This window comes from Taeniopygia guttata, chromosome 2 (genome assembly GCF_048771995.1).
Source record: "Taeniopygia guttata chromosome 2, bTaeGut7.mat, whole genome shotgun sequence".
In the NCBI taxonomy this organism is placed as follows: Eukaryota; Metazoa; Chordata; class Aves; order Passeriformes; family Estrildidae; genus Taeniopygia; species Taeniopygia guttata.
Genome location: NC_133026.1, coordinates 14,735,204 through 14,757,165, shown reverse-complemented (window position 1 = coordinate 14,757,165; position 21,962 = coordinate 14,735,204). Strand labels below are relative to the sequence as shown.

General features: G+C 36.4%; 1 protein-coding gene across 2 annotated transcripts in view; it reads right to left on the bottom strand.

Annotated features, from left to right (window-relative positions):
- Positions 1–509: 509 nt before the first annotated feature.
- Positions 510–21,962, bottom strand: part of KIF5B (kinesin family member 5B) — a 33,832-nt gene continuing 12,379 nt past the window's right edge. Inside the window, exons 9-26 of one of the 2 annotated variants that reach the window (XM_002195322.7) lie at positions 20,405–20,509; positions 19,865–20,010; positions 17,972–18,120; positions 16,456–16,649; positions 15,456–15,524; positions 14,144–14,350; positions 12,257–12,400; positions 11,401–11,589; positions 10,453–10,570; positions 10,000–10,061; positions 9,777–9,886; positions 9,504–9,605; positions 7,446–7,506; positions 7,261–7,332; positions 6,980–7,084; positions 6,263–6,479; positions 4,471–4,600; positions 510–3,077 (exon numbers count right to left, since the gene is read on the bottom strand). In XM_002195322.7, coding sequence (XP_002195358.2) covers positions 3,071–3,077; positions 4,471–4,600; positions 6,263–6,479; positions 6,980–7,084; positions 7,261–7,332; positions 7,446–7,506; positions 9,504–9,605; positions 9,777–9,886; positions 10,000–10,061; positions 10,453–10,570; positions 11,401–11,589; positions 12,257–12,400; positions 14,144–14,350; positions 15,456–15,524; positions 16,456–16,649; positions 17,972–18,120; positions 19,865–20,010; positions 20,405–20,509 — 2,187 coding nt within the window. In that variant the 3' untranslated portion in view covers positions 510–3,070. The remainder of the gene's footprint in view (positions 3,078–4,470; positions 4,601–6,262; positions 6,480–6,979; positions 7,085–7,260; positions 7,333–7,445; positions 7,507–9,503; positions 9,606–9,776; positions 9,887–9,999; positions 10,062–10,452; positions 10,571–11,400; positions 11,590–12,256; positions 12,401–14,143; positions 14,351–15,455; positions 15,525–16,455; positions 16,650–17,971; positions 18,121–19,864; positions 20,011–20,404; positions 20,510–21,962) is intronic. The other variant, XM_030264377.4, reaches the window with a different exon arrangement.

Sequence of the window (21,962 nt, the reverse complement as noted above, 5' to 3'; positions counted from 1 at the left end):
ATTTATATATCAAAGCTATACATCTCGCTAAATCTTTTTCTGTGGAAATTATCCAGAAGTTGATTGCAGCCTTGCATAACTACACTGCTCCATAAAAAAACATCAGTTCAATAGCACTAAGAAAAAGTAGAATCAACTATTACAGATACTGGTAAAGGAAAATGGAAAGGAGAAGCCTACAAAAGTCTAGATGGCACAGAAATACTGGAAATGGATTAATCTGTCTCAACCATAATGAGGGGCCACCAAATCAGGAGACACCAAGTTTAAGAAAAGAGAGGTTCACACAGCAAGTGATAAGTCATGGCAATTCCTTTTCAACCAAGCTTACATGGATTCTGGAAACAACTGTCCAAGCAGGTGGATAAAGAGAGCTTTGAGCACCACCAGACAACTGGCACCACACTCAGGAGAGCGCCAAGCACAACACAACACACCTGGACAAGATTGTTGCATCACCACATTTGACCACATGTACAGATAATAAATGGAATAAATGCACAAAGAAGTTCAAAGATTTTTCTCCTCTTTATTTAAACACAAATACATTTACAGCATGCAGGTAAGTTAAAACTATATGGCGTCTCCCCCAAACCAATTGTTTTAATGCATCTTAAGTGTACTGAAGTTAAATCAGATTCCACAGGTAGACTTGTCCTCATGTCAAATTTAGAGTTACACACAGTAGTGAGTCAGCATTTAAGTTATGTAAATAATTTAGTTGTTCACCAGAAATAAATATTATTTCACCAAGTTCCTATCCTAAACCATCTTTTAAAAATATGATCTAGAGGAACATAAAAATAAGAACCACTCAAAGACTGCAAGTTGAAATAGCAGTGTTGAACATTCCCTGTATAGACTGAATATTTTCATTTACAAAATACAGTAATTGTCCTGTCTGGCTGACCTATGACAGCCAAACCAGAAAGCAAAGAAAGTTGTGTTTTTTTCTTTTTTTACATTTTAAGAGGCAGTTCTTGGTAAACTTCATAAAAGGTTTAAAATAAAAAAAAAAAAGTTTAAATATAAAAAGGTGATGTACACTGAGCTACACACTAATTACTATTTAATCTAATTTTTTAAACACAGCAATTTTCAGCACCAAAACCCATGACAATTACCTACAGGAATGAAACCCCCATTCACAGGCATGAGAAAAAAATCCTGCTTCATTTGAGTGTGTTGCTTTGTTTTTATGATTGCACATTCACAAATGAAGGCCTGAAAACCTGTAGTTAACACAAAGAAAGAACGGACAGTGCTTATTCCATGATGAGAAATTTAACTCAAAATATTTTGTTGTTTCTTTATTTTTTTCCCTCAGTATCCTGCCTTCAACTGTGCTCTAAAACAACTGCAAGTTTGGAGTGCTTGGTGGCCTTAGTGAAGAAAACTGTCTTAAAAGCTGAAAACTCCAAAATAGTGGGATTTCCAACTGATACACTCAACCTTTAAAAATCAAACTACTAAAAATTCAGACTAATGTAGATATAGAAAAAAGTGGTTCAAGGTCTAAAATTTGACTATACTCCATCATAATATAAATATTTTGCCTATTTTAAAATATAAAAATTCAAAGTGATTTGCTGTCTGAACAGTCACAGAGTTTCTACGGTTTCCACAATAACTGAATATCCAGCAAAAAAACTCAATCCAGAACAAAAAGTTGTATCAACCAGGTCTGAAAAACTCATTGCATTCTTTCAGCAATACTAAGGTTCTTCTTTCTTAAAGACCCAGTAACTAACTATTTTCTATACAGGAGAAGGCTGTCCTAAAAATTATAGTGGCTAAACCCTATGAATAAGTTAAGTAAATTATACTACAAAACTTTAAACCCCGTATTCAGCTCAGTGAGAGTACCGGGGCTCTAAACAAACAAATTAAAAAAAAAAAAAAATCAAAACCCCACGTTTCATTTTGTTAGCCACTTTACAGGACTTTATTGCAAAGAGAAGAAAAATATTCAACAACTACTACTTTGGACATTTCATATACCTACTTACAAATGAATTACAAATACAATTCAGGGTAGCACTTTATTTTATTGTTATTTTAAACACATGCCTCTGGCATTTTTGGATACATCAGTTTTAAAAAGTTGTGTCCTTTATTTATGTGTCTGAATTCACTGGCCTGTTGCTGAAAAAGGTTTTTTAAACCGAAAATTAAAATTTTAGTCAAAAATTCCAGTACTGTATGTAGTGGAATATAAAGTTACAGTTCAGATTGCCCTCATTTCACTATTACAAAATAGTGAAAGTGAACTATCACGGATACAGACAAATGGACAGACAGGCTCGTCAGAATGAAGCAGAATGTTTTCACTCCACCAGACTGTACTGTGTGCAGAACCAGGAACAGGACAGATGGGATAATCCATTGCCAAAGTCTTTTCTGTAAACTCAGGTTTACTCTTATTACTGTACAGTATTTAATTCTAAGTCACCCGGTGGCCGGGCACGGGAGGAGATAACAGTTACAGAGCCGTGTTCATTCCCAACTCTTTAGGTCGGCGGTGTCGCGGTGCCTCAGGCAGCTGTGGCAGCACTTCAGGATCCTCACACCGTACATACACAGTTAGTTCCAATGCTCTATGCAGCATTCCAAAAGAAAACTGTAAGGTAGAGTGCCGCCCTAACTCAGTGGGACATGTAGTGTTATGTGAGTGATAAAAATGAAAGTATACTTAAACACTGTTGCACATTCCCTAAGACAATAAGATGTACACAAATTAAGCTAGAAAATTTGAACTAAGATTTTTCTCAACATACATTCAGCTTGGCACAGTGCGGACTAAATTTAAGACATGAAAGACAAACTGTGTAATAAGCAGAGCTACATTTTAAGTAACATGTCATTTTTCAAGACGCCAAAATTGCACTCTAGTTGGTTTTTTTTTGGGAATCAGTTAGCAGAATTTGTAGAAGGGGAAAGAGCTGTACAGGCCAGGTATAATTTATACAATTTTCAAAAAATAATCCTACAGTCCCCAAAAGGAGAGATTATTGTCATGGAATGACTCCCTCTACACAATATCCAATCTTCCTCATGCTGCATTTACTTTTCAGCAACTGCAAATGAAAAAAAAAATCAGAGTTATGACAAAAAAAGCAAAGTTATTCACATTTATAGTAGACCATATCACTATTTACATGGCCCTTAAGAGCCTGGTTCTTAAACCACTCAGATAAGTGCTAATAAAAAACCCACTTTAAAATAAGAAATCACACAACACACAAAGCATTTAAGCAATGCTGTGTGCTACCAATGATTTCACAGCACCACAAACTGACTGGGTATGCAATCTTGACTGCAATAATGGAGCCAACATTACAGACAGAAACCACTTAGAGTCCAGCTCCATTTCCCATGACTTTTGCTGCTATTCCTGGCTAGTGGCAACACCTTGGTCATTCAAGGCAAATGTTATTCAAGGTTAAAGTACCCATCAGTTCAATCTCTTATTTACTAAGAGACATTACTGAAAAGAACCAGGCACCTTGACTAGTACTACAGCCCAGTTTTCTCTGAATTGGAGAGAAAGCTTGGAAAAGTCAGTCAGCTAATGAAAAGAAATAAATAGAAACAAGATTCACATAAGCTGTTCTGGAGCCCTTCAGAAGAAGAGCACTCAGATTTCAAGCACCCCACCCCATTTTACAACTATTTCAAACTGAAGATGCAGATAATTAATTAAGGGAATGTCTACAAGACATTTATTGACACATTCAAAAGTGAAGATGACAACAGAGAATATTAAGTACAGCATTACTGTTAGGTGAACAACAGATCAATCAACTATAAAGCAGATATTAATTAAAAAGAGAGATGAGTCTATAAAGCAACTTAAACATATTAAATACCATGCAACCTGCAATTACTTTGGAGATTAGAGATGTTTTAAAGTAAGTGCACATTTAATTTCAATTACTTTAACTGTATTTTAGCTAGGCTAACATTTTAAGTTTACTGGATGAGGACATGAATTCTTCTGTTAAATAATTCCAAATCACTGACACATGAAGCAGTGTGCAAACACAGTAAGAAAAGCAAATAAATAACATGTAAAAATATGGTAAATTTTATTTCATCATTGAATGTTTTCCTGAAGAAAACCATATTTAAAAATATACTAGCAAGCCAAAAGAATTTAAAATATCCACTCCTTTCCCAAACAGTAGCTACTGCTTTTGACTGGTAACCATCTCCCAACTGATTGTTTCCACATTTTGTTCTACTCCTGCAGAACACCACCAGAATTACCATTTTACAGCAAACATGTTTCAGAAGAAAAGCAGCAGCATCTTTAGTCAGGGAACATTATACCATTCCACTGGCTATAAAACTGTAAAAAGGAGTTAATTTGACTATTCAAGTGACTTTATGCCACAGAATGAACCACAATAAGCTTAATACAAAGTAGTTTGATCCCACATTTTACAGAATGCTACAAGACAAACTTACACTTTGTCTTGCCGTCCCCCTCCGCGCAGCACAACTGGCTGGCTGTTCTGAGTGAACGCACCTCCACCACGAATTGCACTTGGATGAGTTGGAGAAGCTGCTGGATGCTGGCCAGGGCGGATAGGCTTAGCTGCACAACAAGAAATGTGACTTACAAATAAATACACAAGAAGACCTTGGATTATTCAAATTTACTATAATTAGCCAAATGTAATAGTCACAATTGAATGCACTTTGAATAAGAAAACAAATTTAAAAGATGGCATTCTGAGAACATAACAGATTAGTGTCAACTACAACAAACTATGGAAAATAGACAAAGTTTGTGTTATTGTTCCCTGTTAAGCTCGCAAAGCTTCTGACAAAGATTATCTTCACAAGAATTATCTGTTCCACCTAATGTATTACCTTCTATGAATCCTTTTTTTTTGGGGCAATAAGAACTCAAATAAGACACAACACTAGACAGCTTCCTGAGAGTTATGTATCAGTAAGGAATCATTAAAATTGCTGTCCTTCCCACATCTACTTTATTGATAAAGTCACTAGTTACTCTCTCTGCAGGTGGTTCTGTGTACCAATACTCCACAGATAACACTGCTTCATCAACTTACCACCACATAAAAATAAAACTTGCTCAACAGCCAAAGTAAAAATCCAGTAGTTTTGACAGGTCATTCATAAGCTACATACACTTATTAAATTGTATTTTCCATCAGTTTTGCACTTAGCTCTTAACAGAACTCACAATGTATGTATAGGACTTCACAAAATTCTGTAATATTAAACAGAAGCACTTAAATTTCAGCAGCTGCAGCAGAGAAACACTTCTCAATTACTGCCTTATAGGAAATTGACCTCCAGGAAGACATGACTAGTTCATCTAGACATTTAATCACAAGAGGCTGTACACCTCAGGTGAGGTCAGCACAGAATTGTTTGTTTTCTTGGAGACCACTTGAGAGAAAATTGAGACACAAAAGCATCTGTCTGCAAGCTGCCACTTCGTGTGACCAAAAAACTGTTTTGCAACAGCTCTTTGCAGACCTGCAGAATATGAGCAAAATTTAACTGCAATGCTCATTTTAGTCCCATTAACATTTAAGAGAAGTGTATTGATGACTGAAGTCCTTCAGTTCTTCAGCTTTAGTGTAATGTGCACAATTAAGTTCTCCACAGGTCACACACCTTCTCGGTCCTCAGCACTCGACAGAGTAATAGTGGGGGAGGAGCAAAGGAATATGACTATTTTGCCTCCACCTTTCCACCTGTCTGTTATTTCCCCCTAGAGAGGGCTGTGGATACTGTATGTTTTGGAACAAAGAACCAAAAAGGTAATTAAAGATCTTTGGATCTTGTGGGTTTCTGTCTGCTCCTCTGCCCCATAAGATCAGGTCAATTTTGTTGTTGTTGTTGAAGGTGATGGCTTAATCTTTCTTGTTTCCTTGAAATACCTATTTAGTCTTAGAAATTGGAATGGAATTGGAATCACCTAAGCGATTAAGACTCATATGCAATGTATTGTTTCTTCTAGGAAATGTAACATATTCAGGCTAGAATTCTAGGCTGGTAAGCCTTTTCCAAAGCCATTAAAAAAAAAAAAAAAGCCAAACAACAATAACTACCACCTCCACACACAGTCTGTTAACCAAAATATAACTCACAGTAGAAAATAGATCATATTGATATGTGCAGTTTCAATGAGGACTGAAAGACGCACATACACACAAAAACAAAACAGAAAAAGCAGGACACAGATGAAGCTTTAGGAGGCAGGGGATTCTTTACTCACCAATTTGTGCTGAATGTCCTCTTCTGGCCATATTCTTGGATCTTACAGCTTCCTTTATACGATCTACTTCTTGCTGGTACCGCTTGCGATCACGAGAAGCATTTTCTTTGGCTTCCTTCAGTGCAGACTCCAAAGCTTTAACTCTTTCAGCTGTAGCTCTAAGTCGCTTCTCCAGTTTAGGAAGTTCGCAGCGAAGATCAGCATTATCACGTACCAGCTACAAAACCAGAAGTGATTATTTTCTTGGTATCTCTCTTCATAGGGAGAGCTAACCAAAAACCCCCCTCACCCCTAAAGAGGCAAAGCAGTAGGGTTACCATATTAACTTTACTTATGCTTTCAGCAAATCTATGGAGGTTAGTGACATTGAGACTGTCATTTGAAAAATCAGTTAACTGTGGAAGAACCTGCTATCCAACAGAGAGACGTCTTCCATCTCAGACAGGCAAGCAGCCCTTAGACTCATATATGCAGTCTAAACACCAACTTGGATCTCTGTTTAAGTGCAGCTATTTTGTTATACACCCACATGCACTTGAAACAGCAAATTAATTTATGTTACAAAACAATAGACTAAAGTTTTCCTGTATCAAGAGACACACTTAAGATTTAGGAGTATTTACTTATAAAAGTTATTTTATGACCAATAGACAGTTGTTTCTGTAATAATGGATCTGGAGTAGTTTCATTAAAATTTGAAATGAAGTCTCACTGTACCTGCTTGTGAACCTTTGTAAGCTGTTCAAGATTATTCTCAAGGAAGGAAATCTTCTGTTTCTGTGCAGCACTGCCTCCTGTATCATCTGAGTCGATCTCAGCACTCTGCAGTAACAAAGGCAGGGGGAGGGAGACAGGAGGCTGAGTACAAATCTGAACTTCTATACTAAGATCAAATCTTAAAAATTAAACCAAATAAACATCAGTTCCTAATTTAGCTCTAAACTGAAATTCTTGCAGCATTCTCAGAAACAACAAGTTTAACTACAGCACCACATTACCTTTTTCACTCTAGTAGCCAGATCTTGAACAAACAGCTTCCGAAGATTGTGAAGAGTCTGAAGTTCTTTTGCCTACAGTTAAGGACAAGAAATTAACAAAACAACCCAAACAAACTCTGAAAGAAAAAAAAAAAGAAGAAGACAAATATTGACATTTGCTTTCAAATATATTCTGACTATCTTACCACAGTCTCTTCCAAACCCTTTAAATCTTGCCTCGCTTGTTCCCGTCTGTCCTGCATAACCCTAAAAGAGAATAAATTGTTCCTGAAATATCCTAGAAAAATTAGAAATTTTCTTTTAGAGGAGTCTAAACACTCTATGGTACAAATTAAAGAAGTATTTTGGTTTAAGTCTTTAATTAAAGATGTAACCAACAGATGACACTCAGCAATCTGTATGCATGGGGGTGATGGGACGGGGGGAGTTGCAAAAGGAAGAGAGGGATGTACTTTTAATATAGAATACAAACAAGTACATTCAGATGCATAAATTATAGAAGTTTCTAGGACAGTAAAAGACAAGACTCTCAGAGTTAGCTTTGGAATGAGCATTTGGGGAGATCTTATCCTACAAATGTTCTTAGCTGTGACCAGCTGAGATGATCAGTATCATGTTCCAGATTAAAAATTTTCTCTTTGTTTTCTTTAACACCTCACCCTCAACATGTTGGCAAAACCAGCATCGTAAACAAAATGTCAGCGTACAATAATAGAACCTGATGATTATCAGTGTACAGAGCTGCTGTCTTGCCAGTTAATGTGAAAGCATTTTCTGCACAGGAAACTCAGAACTGTAAGTCAGTGCAGCTACCAAGATAACAGAATACAGGAAATGAATGTGGACTTTCCTTTTTATGACCTGAGATTAGACTAGAAAGGCCAAGGACTGCACCAAAATGAAGTGCTCCTGTTAAGTAGTTAAAAAAGTTTCTTTTCCTCTTGGAATTTCTCCCTACTCAAGACAGTTTCACTATTTGTTCACAGTTAAATGAGCAAATATTTGACCTAATAAAATATTCTAAATAATGTCACTATCCTATCCATTTTCTAGGTGCCTCTGGATAAATAGTTCCAGGCATCTTCTGCAACTTCAATTTGAAAATAATAAAGTGAATTACATGCACTGTTCCTGATCTGTCATTTGCCATGCACATTTACGATATTCAGTGGAAAATAACTGGATTAAAAAAGTCTGGGGGAGGACACAGAATACAATTTTTAGAACTTTTTTGCAAATCTTTTGAAGAGGAATGTTCCTATACAGCAGGTTCTTTAAAGTGGTCAGTGTTAGATGTAGCTGAGCCTACAAACTGAAATAGAAAGCAATAATGTGGTATGTATAGCAAATCTTACAAGACAAGAAAACCTACTGTAGTTAATGTAGATTTTGTAGTAATTGTGGCAGATAAATCAAAATAGGATGGAATCCCAAGACCAGAGTACTGTTAAAATTTCAGTCAGTTAAACAGGACAAACAAACAAAAAGGTAAAAAAAAATAGCAAGCATTGCTTCTTGGTTACCAGCACAGAGCAGTCAGGTCCCTCTGATTACTTCAAATCCCATGATAAAAATCCCTGAAAATCACTGTGAGTTTTAAACATAGCCAAAAAGAACTTTTCAAAAAGTACTTTTAAGTATAATATATTTTTAGCTTCTGTAAAGATAAATTTGTATGTACCAGGAAGGGGTTATAACTGATACACTTAGAAAGATTTCCAGGAGATTAAGGTCAGATTTCTAGAAGCTGAGAACTCTTGTCAAGCATGACTTGGATACTTATCTGCAAGCAGAATGTAATTCCATTTTTCCACTAACTTTCGAGTCTCTAATTCACTAACACATTGTATTTAGTTAATCAATGAAGCATGCAACTGTTTCATTTTAAGAATAAACCGATTAGAGCCACCTAACAAGTTAAATCACATAAGAACAATAAAAAGATTAAGGGAACACTAGAACTAGAAAAAGAGTAAGGGGAATTGTTAAAAAATTCTTATAGTATTAGAGAATGCAGTACTTAGCTGCAAATTGAAAAGTTATCTACTCCAATCCGTAACAGTCATGGCCTACATATCTTTCATTATTTTACTTCTTATTTTAAGTATTCATGCAATGCAAAGGTTTTAAAAAAGGTTCAGGAAGGCCTCTTTAACAAGCATACTATGAAGTGAATATTAGGTCACTAGTTTATAGAGTAAGCACCCCCACACACATTTGTTTTATGCATCATTATCACTTACGTAAGCTCATGAAGTTTTCTGCTTTTCTCCTGATCAGTCGCTTTCAGCTTCTCATGCTCAACTCTCAGCCGTTCCTGTTCAAGCATCATCTTCTGGTTTTGGCTGAACACAAAGTAAATATTTCATCAGCTGAAACTCTCAGCCCATTCAGTAACATAATGGAAGATAGAAGGACAGTTCTGCAGGAAATTCCCACCACTTCCTTCCCCTGTACTGTGCTTCTGTACTTGCCCAGTCCAGAGACATTTGGCACCACTAAAACAAAGTACTTACTCTTGAAGCTCAGTGATAAGCTTCTCCTTTGCATCAACTTCATCTCTCAGGCTACTGATTTGTTTCTGATGCGTCTCACGATGGCTCTGAATTTGCTGCTCCACAGCTTGCTATTAGAAAAAAACAGAACATATTAAATGCTCCGAGTTACCACCAGGCTTCACTCTGTGGGGATTCGGGTTGTTAGGGTTTTCTTCTTTTTCAAGCAATGAAATTAACTTACTTTGACTTCATTTGCAGTTTGAACCTTATTTAAGTGCTCTTTCTCCATCTCATGAACCTTTTCTAGAAGGGACAGAGAACAAAAACTACAATTCAGCCAGGTATCTACATAATCACATGGATGATGGCATTTGTTTCCCTTCCCTTTCCAACACCTTACAATTTGGAAAAAGTTCCCTCCCACCACAAAAATTAACTGAATTTGTAACATCTTTACTCCTATCAATAACAGTTCTTTCAAGCAACAAACATGTTTTACCATGGATTAATTCTACATGTTGAGTAGCAAAAAGCCTTTCTATAGCTCTACCTTTCAACCTAAACAGAACTGACCAATTTATATATTTATAATTTATTATATATTTATTTATAATTTATTTATTTTCCACTTTATATTTATCACTATAGTGTTAAAATGGTGGTGGTGGGTGGGGTGTAGGGAGGCAAGTCCTACCCTGTGCTCGGAGTTGAACTAATTCTTCATTAAGGGAATCCACAGATTCTTCCAGCTGCCTCTTTTTCTGTTCCACATTCTGAAGATATTCAGTCAGTGACTTGATCTTGGCTTCATGCTTGTGGAATGAAAAGATTCATTTGCTTTGGAACTAGGTACCATGGAATTACATCTGCATAAACGGTTCATACTTATTTTTCACACAACAAGTAACCTCGTCTCAAAACAAAAATTGTCCCAGCTAGACTCTTAGAAGAATATGACTACTCAAGTAGATCTGTAATGCAGCTTTTAACACAGTGTCTTTATTCTGGGTTGGAATGAAATACATATTTGGCTGGGAGAAGAGATGTTTTGCATGCTAAATACTAACAGAGGCAAGAGAGGCCCACTGTATTTAGAAGATTGCTCTGAAATGTGCATCTCCTGATTTTAAAAGAGATTATTATCTGTATGAAAAACAATATACAGAAATATTAAACTGTGTATCTAGATCTAGTGTTAGAAGTCACATTACTTATCTTTTCTAACAATCACATTAAAACGGCCTATCCCACATTAGAAATAAATTTATCTGCTATGCAAACCTCCTGGAATTTTACTCTGCTATTACCACTCCCACTTCCAGCTTGGGGCATTAGCAGACAGAGTGACCACTAGCCACTGCTTCTGTAAGTCTTGTATTTGTAAAGGATCCTGTGATGGAGAACACACAGGCTCCAGTATTTAATACAAGTGCTACAAAAGCATTAGCAGGCTACAGATAAATTGCAGGAATTCTGACATCCTGCTATGCTGAATTACTTAGAAGCATCCAATCTGATGAGAGTACTAAGGAAACAGCTGAGTCTTACGTTAGGTGCCAAAAAACTGCAATTTTTTTTTTCCTCCAACAGGTTAATGAATTTCATTTATAAAGAACACTGTGCACTGAAGAGAAATATTTACCTGTGAGATCCGGAGCTGGCAGGCAGCCAGCTCCTTTTCATTTTCTTCCATTTTCTTATTGCTTTCAGCTTGTGTGCCTTCTAACTGTTTGCAACGTTTTACCATTGTTTTCACTTCTGATTTCATTTTGCTAATGTACAGTCTTGCGACTGTGAATTCTTCATCTATCATGCCAGTTCCCTCAGGCTGCTGAAAAGGGTGGAATAGCACATTTAGAAAGCTCACATAATAAAAGTGAACTAACAGCACACTGGAGCATCTTAATGCCCAAGACACATCCCCAGCCACAACTGATAACCACAGAAGGGAAAAAAACCCCTTACATTTTGGTATTTAAGTTTTCTGATGGACGATTTAGAAGTTTGTACAAGGACAATTAGTTGCTTGAACAAGGAAGTACAATTCACTACTGATTTCTAATACTGCTTATATTCTTGCCCTATAGCCATCTTCTAGACTTGTCTTTTATGCCCTCATGCTGTTTTTAATACAAATATCACCCTGATCATGACTGCGGGTCAATATTAGATTTCCAAGACAATACTGTTGATTAAGACCACTTCAATATTAGATTTCCAAGACAATACTGTTGATTAAGACCATAGCAGTTTGATAACATGAATGAGAACACTGCTTCCGAAAAAAATCATGCATGCTCTTCCTCATCTATGCATAATCTAATTCTGTCTGGGACCTGATTAAGCCACAATATAAGCAATGGGGAAGCTTATGTCCAAATTATTAATATCAATGAAGCTTCCTATAGTGCTAATTTTTACCATACTAAGAAAATTCCCTACCCTATCCACAGTGTGTTTAATACATGGCACTGAAGACAGCAGTGATTAACTCTTACCTTGACATCATTATTTCCTACTGCAATTCCAATCTCTGCAAGATCTTTTAGTAAGGAGGCCATCATTTCTGTTGCTCGTTTCTTCTGATGGTTGGTCATTTCTTTAAGTTTCTGAAGTTCTGCATCTATACTGGCTAAAGTGACCTACAGTAAAACAAGTTACCCTTGATTAAACAAAACACACTCTTTTTCTTGGAACTAGCTTCATACTATTTACAAAGAACCAGTATTTTTTCTGAAAGAGCTAAGAAATACTGGGGACAGAGACCTTCAACTCACAAAATCTTAAAATTCTGCAGCAAAATTAGTATTAACACTGTTAAACAGCATCTAGAGTTATATACAATTAAATATTGCAGGGAATCACATTTATAGAAAAAGGGTATATGGACAGCAAGTCTAACACTTTACACCCTATTCTGGTAAATGAAAACAATTTCTGCTCTATCTGCAGAGCTCTTAACTCTTCCCTACTTGCAAATCAAAAAATTAGAATACTCTTCCAGTACTGATATTTCATAAGTACAACTCTTATTCTTGAGCACTTTTTCAGCTGGTTTGAGCTGCTGTAGTTACAGTGGCTGCAGCTCAGCAGCTTGCATGCTCAAGAGTCTGCTATTTGCTGTCCAGTTTTAAAAAACACCAGAAGTTTTACAGCAGAAAAGTTTCAGGCAGAGATGTCAAAGGATGGTTACTGCATGGGTTAGCAGTGCCAGATTGGGATGTCTTTATTTTATATTGACACCTGTGAACAGATGCTTTCTTGCAGATTGAGTTATTCATGACACTCAATGGATGTTAGTTATAATAGCTAGAATCAGTACCCATAACTAAAAACTACATCAATAAAGCAAATAACAAAAAACAGCAAAGAAAACTCATACACTTCAGAATCATACACACACAGAGCAAGCCTACTCCAACAGATTTTAAATGCTGCTCCTAAGATTCTGACTTTCGTCCAGTCTTCAAGTGATGTAAGTTATCAGTAAAGATTATTCATCTTAGAATACTCAGAAGTTTAAAGAGAAGTTTCATGATCTTGTGCACTTCAATTACATCATTAGTGTTCTACCAAGTCAAATCTTACTAACTGAAAGTTGAAAGCCACAGCCACTAGAAGACCCAGACCCTCTTATTATCATCTTCAAGAACAGAGAAGAGTGAGACTTGTGTCATTAATATTGTCTGCAACGCCAGCAAATATGCTGATCCTTTCCACTACTCAGAATTTTAGGACCGTAGGTAGAGTACTGATTGCTTAAAACTGATTGAGGTCTGCCAAACAACTGGCTACCAAAGCTGTCAGCTCAGAAACTTTGCAAGTATGTAAGGAGGTGCACAGCAGCCTGTGAGACTGATACTGCATCTGTATTTTAACAAGGGTTATCTTGTGGGATAGGTTCCCAACTACTCCTTTCAGAAAGTAAACCAAACTGCTTATTTTTCCAAGGCATCAAGGTAAGTCATCTCACACTCCAAACACACAGCAGGCAAATACATATTCCTTTCAAGAAAAACTCCAGCATGATCTCTGCAACTTCAAGATTGGAAGAAGCAGATTCTTAAGTTGGGATTTCTCCAACTGCACCAGAAAGACAAACAAAACCAGCATGTAATCAAAGTGTTAAGTTTTGACACCTAGGACATTTCTGAACACTCTTCAGGTAGTAAAATGGCACAGGCATTAAAAGACAAACACTATCAAGGTCAATAATCACCATACATTTTTTCTTAAGCTTACAGGTTGCTGCAAAAACCAAGTAAGTTTTAGACTTAGTATCTTATTTTCCCTTGTGAAATACTTTCAGATGACTTTAAGAAATACAGGTAAGGCAAGAAAATCACACTGAAAATTGTCAGTAATTTCTTATCCCAATTTCATACCGATTTTTGATTGAGTTCATCACTAAGCAGTTCATATTCCTTTGCTTTATCTTCTACTTCCTGAGACTTCTGATCATAGTTGACAGCTAATTCTTCAAGGGCTTGTAACACCTCTTTCACTTCCTCTTTAGAAGCATCATTTTCAGCCTGAAGGCGATTCAACTCCGCTTGCAGGTTGTCTTGGTCCCGTCTGGTTGATGCCAGAAGCTGCAATATTGACAGAGGTTTAATAAAAATACAACAAAAAATAATAATGAAGAAAATTCCACATATATATTGAACTTTATTAATGTTTTTAGCTGCTACAATAGCTTGTATCTACATCCCAAGTGACTAGCTTCATGCAATAAGGATACCAAGAACAGAATATAATGAACAACTAAATTCACAATCTATATTCACAGTTCTTTAAGTTTTTAAATATCTTAAAAATGGAAGTGATCACAAATGAAGACGTATAGGAGTAGCAACTAGAAATGCATGCGGAACATTGCAAGTTCTCAAAAAAGCCACTGAACACTACTCATGAGTCTGAAATTATCAACAGTCTAGGGACTAAACTTCCAGCATTTTAACACTGTCAGCTGCTGAAGAATAACTAGACAAAGGGTACAATTGCTAGAGAAACAGATTTACTTATTTAAATTAGATTCAACAGTAGCTCCAATTTCCCTACTCCTTGGCCCGTTTCCCTCTGAGTATGTACACAAGGATTACCATTTTTAAAAACTTTTGTGTTATAGAGAAATAATTTTTCTAATATTTTGGCTAAATTATTTTTTAATTATTAATAGGAATTTACCCTCATTAATTTACATCCTTGGCAACATGTGCATACAAATCATTTGAATATGCTAGCATGTATGGTCTGAATTAACACATAGATATTTCCGTTTTCATTATGGGCCAATACATTTCCCTCCTCTTCCTTCTCTCTCTGTACAGCAACTGACCAGAAGCAAACCTTAGAACAGATTTCTTACATTAAATCAAGTTACTTTCAGCTCTGACAACCTGCTAACTTTGCATAGGGAAGACTGTGGCTGTCTTTGCATAAAATACTTCAATACTTTCAATCTTCATGGGTACTTAAGATCCAAGTAAAGCTGGTTTAAGTTTGGCCATCAGCACAGTGTAGGTGGGAGGAATGAACAGGCAGAGCATTTAGATAAGGCACAGAAGAGAACTATTGTGCAGACATAAGCTGTCATTCTCCTCCCTGGCCATAAACTGAGACCTGTTCCAAACACCACCAATTTCTTTAAAGGAAAGGCAAATGAAAATAAAATATAGATGCAAGAGCAAAACCCACCTCTTCCTGATCCAACATCTGTGTCTTCAGTTTTTCTACTAGTTGACTCTGCTGATTAATTTCTTCATCCTGTAGTTGAGATAAGACTGTGTTCATTAAACTGACAAATACCAGTCAGAAAAAAGTAATCTATGAGACTGCAGACATCAGGTATCTAACTTTTCCCTATTACGAGATAATCACACAACAAGGCAATAAAAGTAAAAAACAGTTCTTTTCAGTGCTGGATTCATTAGGCTCCTAACTGGCATGTATGTGTAATACCCCATGCCTCAGAGATAAAAGTCTTATACCTGTGCTTTTGCAAGTCTTCTCTAACATGTTCTAACTTCCAAGGAACAATTAATATTTAATTAAAATATTTTTCTATTCAAATACAGGACTACTGCTTAAATTTGAGATTATTTATTTCAAATAAAATATCCAAAACATGGAAAGAGAAAAATTTTCTCTTCAAATTACTAATTTCCCCACATTGTTTTCCAGCTAACAAACAATACTCCCTTAGCACCAGATAACTTTGATTTCTCTTAATCAGAATTAAGAGGAAGCACTCTCAGCAAATACTTAATCAAGCTGAGCTAACAAAACAATATTGGCAAATTAAACACAGAATCACAGAATAAGCTGAGTTGGAAGGGACCCATCAGGATCATCAAGTCCAGCTCTCAGCCCTGTGCAGGACACCCTGAGAGTCACACCCTGTGCCCAAAAGCATTGCCCAAAGGCTTCTGGAACTCTGTCAGGTTTGGTGCTGTGAACAGTTCCCTGGGGAGCCTGTTTCAGTGCTCAACCTCCCTCTGGATGAAGGACCTTTTCTAATATTGAAACTAAACATCCCCTGACATAACTTCAGGCCACTCCCCCTCAGGTCACAAGAGAGAAGAAATCTGTATCTGCCCCTTCGCTTCTCCTCCTGAGAATGCTGAAGATATATTATACAATAATATAGTTCAACACATATTTTCAAGAGATCTTACATTAAGTAAGAATGGCATACCTTGTCATCCAGTTGTTTGTAAAGTTTGGCAATTTCTTCCTCACATTTCCTTCTCTCAGCATCAGTGAAATTGCCAGTTACTCCAATTGTGGTAGCTGGTTTATCATTAATAACACTAATATCCTTGTCCACCGCAAAAGCTTCTAAGTTTGCCTTCTCCTTGTCAAACTGTTCATCAACTGGTACAGTCTCCCCTTAAAAGTAAGTTTAATTTTAGTACAGTTAGCCATGACCTGTTTCCCACAAAATTACCCTTAAAAGCTATTACATATTTCCTACTAACTGTAGTTAATAAGTGAGTTCAGCTGATTACTTGGCAAAAAAAAAGACCATTAGATCATTCAAACTATTTCCTGATTACCACAAAACATTGTATTTCACCCAGTTACTCTGCTATGAGCTCCAAATTACTCATCAAATCTTGTCTTCTAGAAAGACACCTAACTTTCCCAGGAGACATAAAACTCTCTCTCTCCCTTGGCACTGTTTTACTAGGTAGCCACATTTACTTTTACATTGCTCTGCTTCTAATCGAAAATATTTTCAGTTACACTTTTATCCTTTTATTTTCATGAAGATTTTTCTGATGAGAACATTTTAACTTCACAGAGGACAGAACATGCCAAGGCACTTCTCTGGTAAATTAAAATAAATTCCTTAGTGCTTTATTCAAAATATTTTATCCAGTCGTTGGAAAGTATAGGCTCTTTGCAACACTCCAGTATCTCATGTTAAGTATAGTTCATTCAGAAAATTGACATTTCAGGCGTGGCCTCATACCAGCTCTACGAAACAATAAAAAAACCCCAACAAAAACCAAAATAACCCCACGTCCTACCAAACGTATTTCAGCAAACCCATTTTTTATTAGATTTGTATCAGGAGGTGGTGCAGTTGTCAGATTGCAAAATCATCTTTTACAGTTGTGAAACTCCAGAGTATATCTGTATGACCTATGTTCTCTTTTCCTGAATTTATGGCTTCACTATTAACTTGCATTTTGCCAGCAACTTGAACTGGTAAGAAGTTAATCATTCAGGAAGAATTAACAGGCACGTATTTGGCACTGTCAGCAACTTAGGGGTTTGGGTGAGTTTTCTGTCTATTCACATGTTTGAATTTCAAATGAAGGCAAGATCTTGTGATACTGTTTTGAATCAGAAAACCAAAAGAGAGGAAACATTTTACTTAGTTTCTGAACTTACAAATAATATCAGTTTATCCCCCAAAATAAATTTTTTTCAATGTAACTCTAGTCCTGCTAGAAAACCAAGCGTTGAACAACGTAAAAGGAATACACCTTCAAACATTTTGGTCATAACATGATTATCAGAAGTTAGTTCAGCTGCAATAACACGAAAAATATCATGTTCCAAAGCTGATTTACTACTGTAGCTTTAACATCCTTATTACTGCCTTGCATAGTGCTCTTAGCTATTTCTGGTAACCTGAAGACTATTTCAGTGTGTGTTGGCTTGTCTAAAGTTTGCAGAATAATAATATAACTGCTTCTCACCATTCCTCCATCTGTTGAGCTCATTTTCCAACCACTGTATTGTGTTACGCAGAGTCTTGTTTTTCTCTTTTTCCTTCTCATACTTTTTCTTCCACTGTTCTGCAGTGAGCTCCACATTGACACAGACCGTGTTCTTAATGGTCTTTGCTCTACACAGAGAAAGCAAAAAGCTCTGAAACTTAATTTTTAAATAAAGGAACTAAAGGCTACTAAATAACATGTTCACATTTCACTAGTGAAAACAAACATTCCCATCTCTTCCAAAACCTTATTTCTATTCCCTGTCAAGTTACTATTCTTTCAATTGGATTGATAAAACTGTCAAAGGACAGAGCAACACAACTTTTAGAAAGCTGAGAAATCTCAAGCTGATTGAGTTGGAAAAATTAAGCTGCATACCTTCATCTGAAAGAACTGAGGTCAGGACAGCTGTACACAGTTTTGAACAAAGCATAGTGTTCCACATGTAGCAAACACTGTCCAATGGAGAGGACACTTCTAGCATGCAAACCATCTGTCTTATCTAAGAAACAAGCTCATTTCAACCAGAAGTCCCACAACTGGATCTCCACTAACCAAAAAGGTGCTACAAGCTACTTAGGTAATGGCAAATGTGAGTCTCTATCTTCAGGTGAATTCCATTAAATTAGGTTTGGAGACAAAGCTACAGGCACTGATAACATATTCATGAAGCAGCATATGGTTTTCACTATAGTGCCACACCTCACTTATTTCAGTAGTTTCCCTGTTTGATCTACTACTACTGAATATCCCACTCCAAAAAAAGCTTAATGGCAGTTAAACATCTCCCTTGCCCTGCACTGACTCCTGTAAGCACCCTTCTGCAAAATCTTAGAGAGACATTACTACTAAAAGAGATACGATTTTTTATTATATTATATGACTATTACACAGCCTTCAGTTCCTACAGCTGAGAGCTTCAGCATAAATTTGATATTACTAGGAAGTTGAATTATTATGCTGGACTAACTGTAGTGGCTGAGACAGGAATGCACTCTGTTAACTCCTGAAGACATCAAGAGCACAAGGCAGTGAAACTACATAGCTGCAGCTGGAAGACATTTTCCAGTAGCTTATTCACTAAATAATAAAAGGAAAAGACCTCCCACCTTCTAAAAGGAAACCAAAAACCTCCACTACTGCAGAATGCAGTCGTTACTCCACACGCAACATTCATATTCTGTCAGATTTCTAATCTGGTCTATTTCCCATAATACAAAACTTGTCAGAGAACACCAGTAGGAAACTATCTTGTTGGACTGAGGTGGAAGAGGTACACTAACATCAAAGACCAAATGGACTAGCAAAACGTTGACTGGTTCTGTAATGTGCTCCGCTAAATGGTGTGATTCAATCTAGGGGTTAGGAACTGGAGTATAACAGAGCAGCAACAATAATACAGTAATACAATAGTACCTAACTGGAAATGAGTATGTATAAATTCAGTTACAAACGACACAGGAATTCAAAAGTATAACTTAAAAGTTTACTGGACTGTTACATACAGACCGGAGAACAGGCTCTCCTGGCAAATAAAGGATTCAACTTACCAGGGAAGAGCCCCTTCCTACCTTCTTTCACTTTAGGGAGGGCAGGGGATAGGGAAGTATTTATAGCCCTCTGAGATTTTACATTAAACCACAATTAGAACAAAATGATATGCTTCTCCTGAAAATACAGTCTTCAGGATCCTGCCTGGTTTAAGGATTTTTATATATTATGGGACAAGATAGATCACAACACTTAACCATGTATACACTGAAGAATTACACAAAGAAAGTAAACATTCTAATTAATTTGGTTCAGGAATCTGAACAGAGCAACTTATTTATTTCTCAGTGTACATTTATTCCTCTTAAGTCGTGTACTCACCTTTGGCCAAACAGTAGAGTAGATTTAGTTTCAGATTCATTGTAAGAAGATGGAGAACAGCAAATAACAATAGTGGTTCTGCAATTACCCCCTAGTGAATCTTGAAGGATTCTGGTCATTTTGCTATCACGATATGGAACATATGTCTACCAAGGAAGAAGTTAAATGATCAGTCATGGGTTTTCAGACACATTTAATTTGCTGAAATATGAACTACATTTTTGCTAGGTATGACCTCATTAGAAATACATTAAATTCTACTTTAATTAATTAATCATAAGACTGAAGATCCATGGGATGACAAAATTGTATTTCTATGTTTGGTAACCTTTAGAGCACAAGGAAACTTTCAGTATGATGCTCAGATCCCTCAGCATTAAATGCAACTTATTAATCTTTATTGTCAATACAGTACAGGAGTAATGGCCACCTGCAATGCACTGGCTCATATCACTGAGACCGGTAAGAATTTCTGCATAGTATGTTCAGAGATGCAAACTTTTAACCTTTAAGTAAAGAAAGACAAAAGAGAACACTTACACTGCTTTCAGCCAGGGCTGAGATGACATTTCCAAGAGCAGACAAAGACTTGTTGATGTTCTTGGCCTCATCCAGCACAGCACCTTCTGCTCCAGTTTTACTAACCTATACAATAATTCAGGACATTATTAAATGCATTGTCAAAAAATACCTTCAACATTTAAGAGAAAACTTATGTAATTTTCCCACTTATTAGTCAGTCTTCCGAACTTTATGAGGTACACATAAGCAAAGTCTTAAGACTCTTTTCCTGATTCATTACCAATTTCTTATTCAAAACTCAGTGTCTGAAGATATTTCTCATGTTTTAACTGAAGTGAATATTCTCCCTGCAAAGTGCACCTTTTTGTAGCAGAAAAATGCATAGCTAATAACTTCTGTCAAATTAACAACTTCAAAAGTTTTTGACGTCTGTAAAAAAGATTAGTTCCTTAAAAGTAAATAAGCATTAAAAATAGTTTGTCCAGAAATCATCCTTAAAACCAAACTACCTCTCCCCTTTAAAAACCCTAACAAAACAAACCCTAAAACCCAAACCACATACCACTACTACCTCTGGAAAATACACCAGAAAATCCTCACAAGCATAAATCTGTGAGAACACATTTTAGAGGCAGAATCTGACCTACATGAGTGCTCTAGGAACTTAAGTAAGTAGCAGAGACATGAAAAAATCTGACCTGATGCCATTATATTTACCTTGCCTCTTTTGCCTCAAGGGCTGAATTTGACTTACAGTTCTATAAATCTCCCTTTACTGTTTCCACCAAGCTGTGACCATGAGTACAATGAAACAATTCTACTTTCCCCGTCTATAAACTGATACAAGGCGTTAGAAAACTCCAAGTATTTCAAAGGGACTGGGGAAATGCACAAAAGTTAAGTTTGAAACACAAAGGAACTACAGAGAAAGGAGACCTGCAACCCAGTCCTCTTCTTTAAAAGCAAAAAAAGACACTGACTAAAGAAACACATTTCAGAATAAATATAGGATCAGAGACAACAATAAGGTCATAGAACAGTGATGTAAGGAAAAACAACAGCAAGCAGAAATGTCTGAAAAAACTGGAGGCAAAGATAGGGATAAACCCAGAACCAAAGATGAAAAGAATGTCAGAAATCCAGTTCTTCTTACAAGACTAATTACAGTATGTATTTCCTTCCCTGCTTTAAGCTACTGATATAGGAAAGCAAGCTGTCAACCAGTGTTAATCAGATTTTTAAATTAAGAAACTTGGTATCACTACATAGGAAAATCCAGATATTCCACAGCCATAAAACTTTATTCCTGTACCTGACTAACCCACACATCCGTAACTTTTTTTTTTTTTTCACTCTCAGATACTGAAACTGAACTTTGCCCTCTTTCCCCACCCTAGTCCAGGTTTACAAACCCTCACTTGTAGAAATGTGGATCAGGTTAAAGTGTCTAACAGCCAAGCCAGCCTAGGATTCAGAAACCATGTTTCAACATCAAAATTAACATACTTCAGAGATGACAACTGAACCATCAGTATTATAGTCATGTAAAATACTTGACTGTAAAGAAAAAACTCTG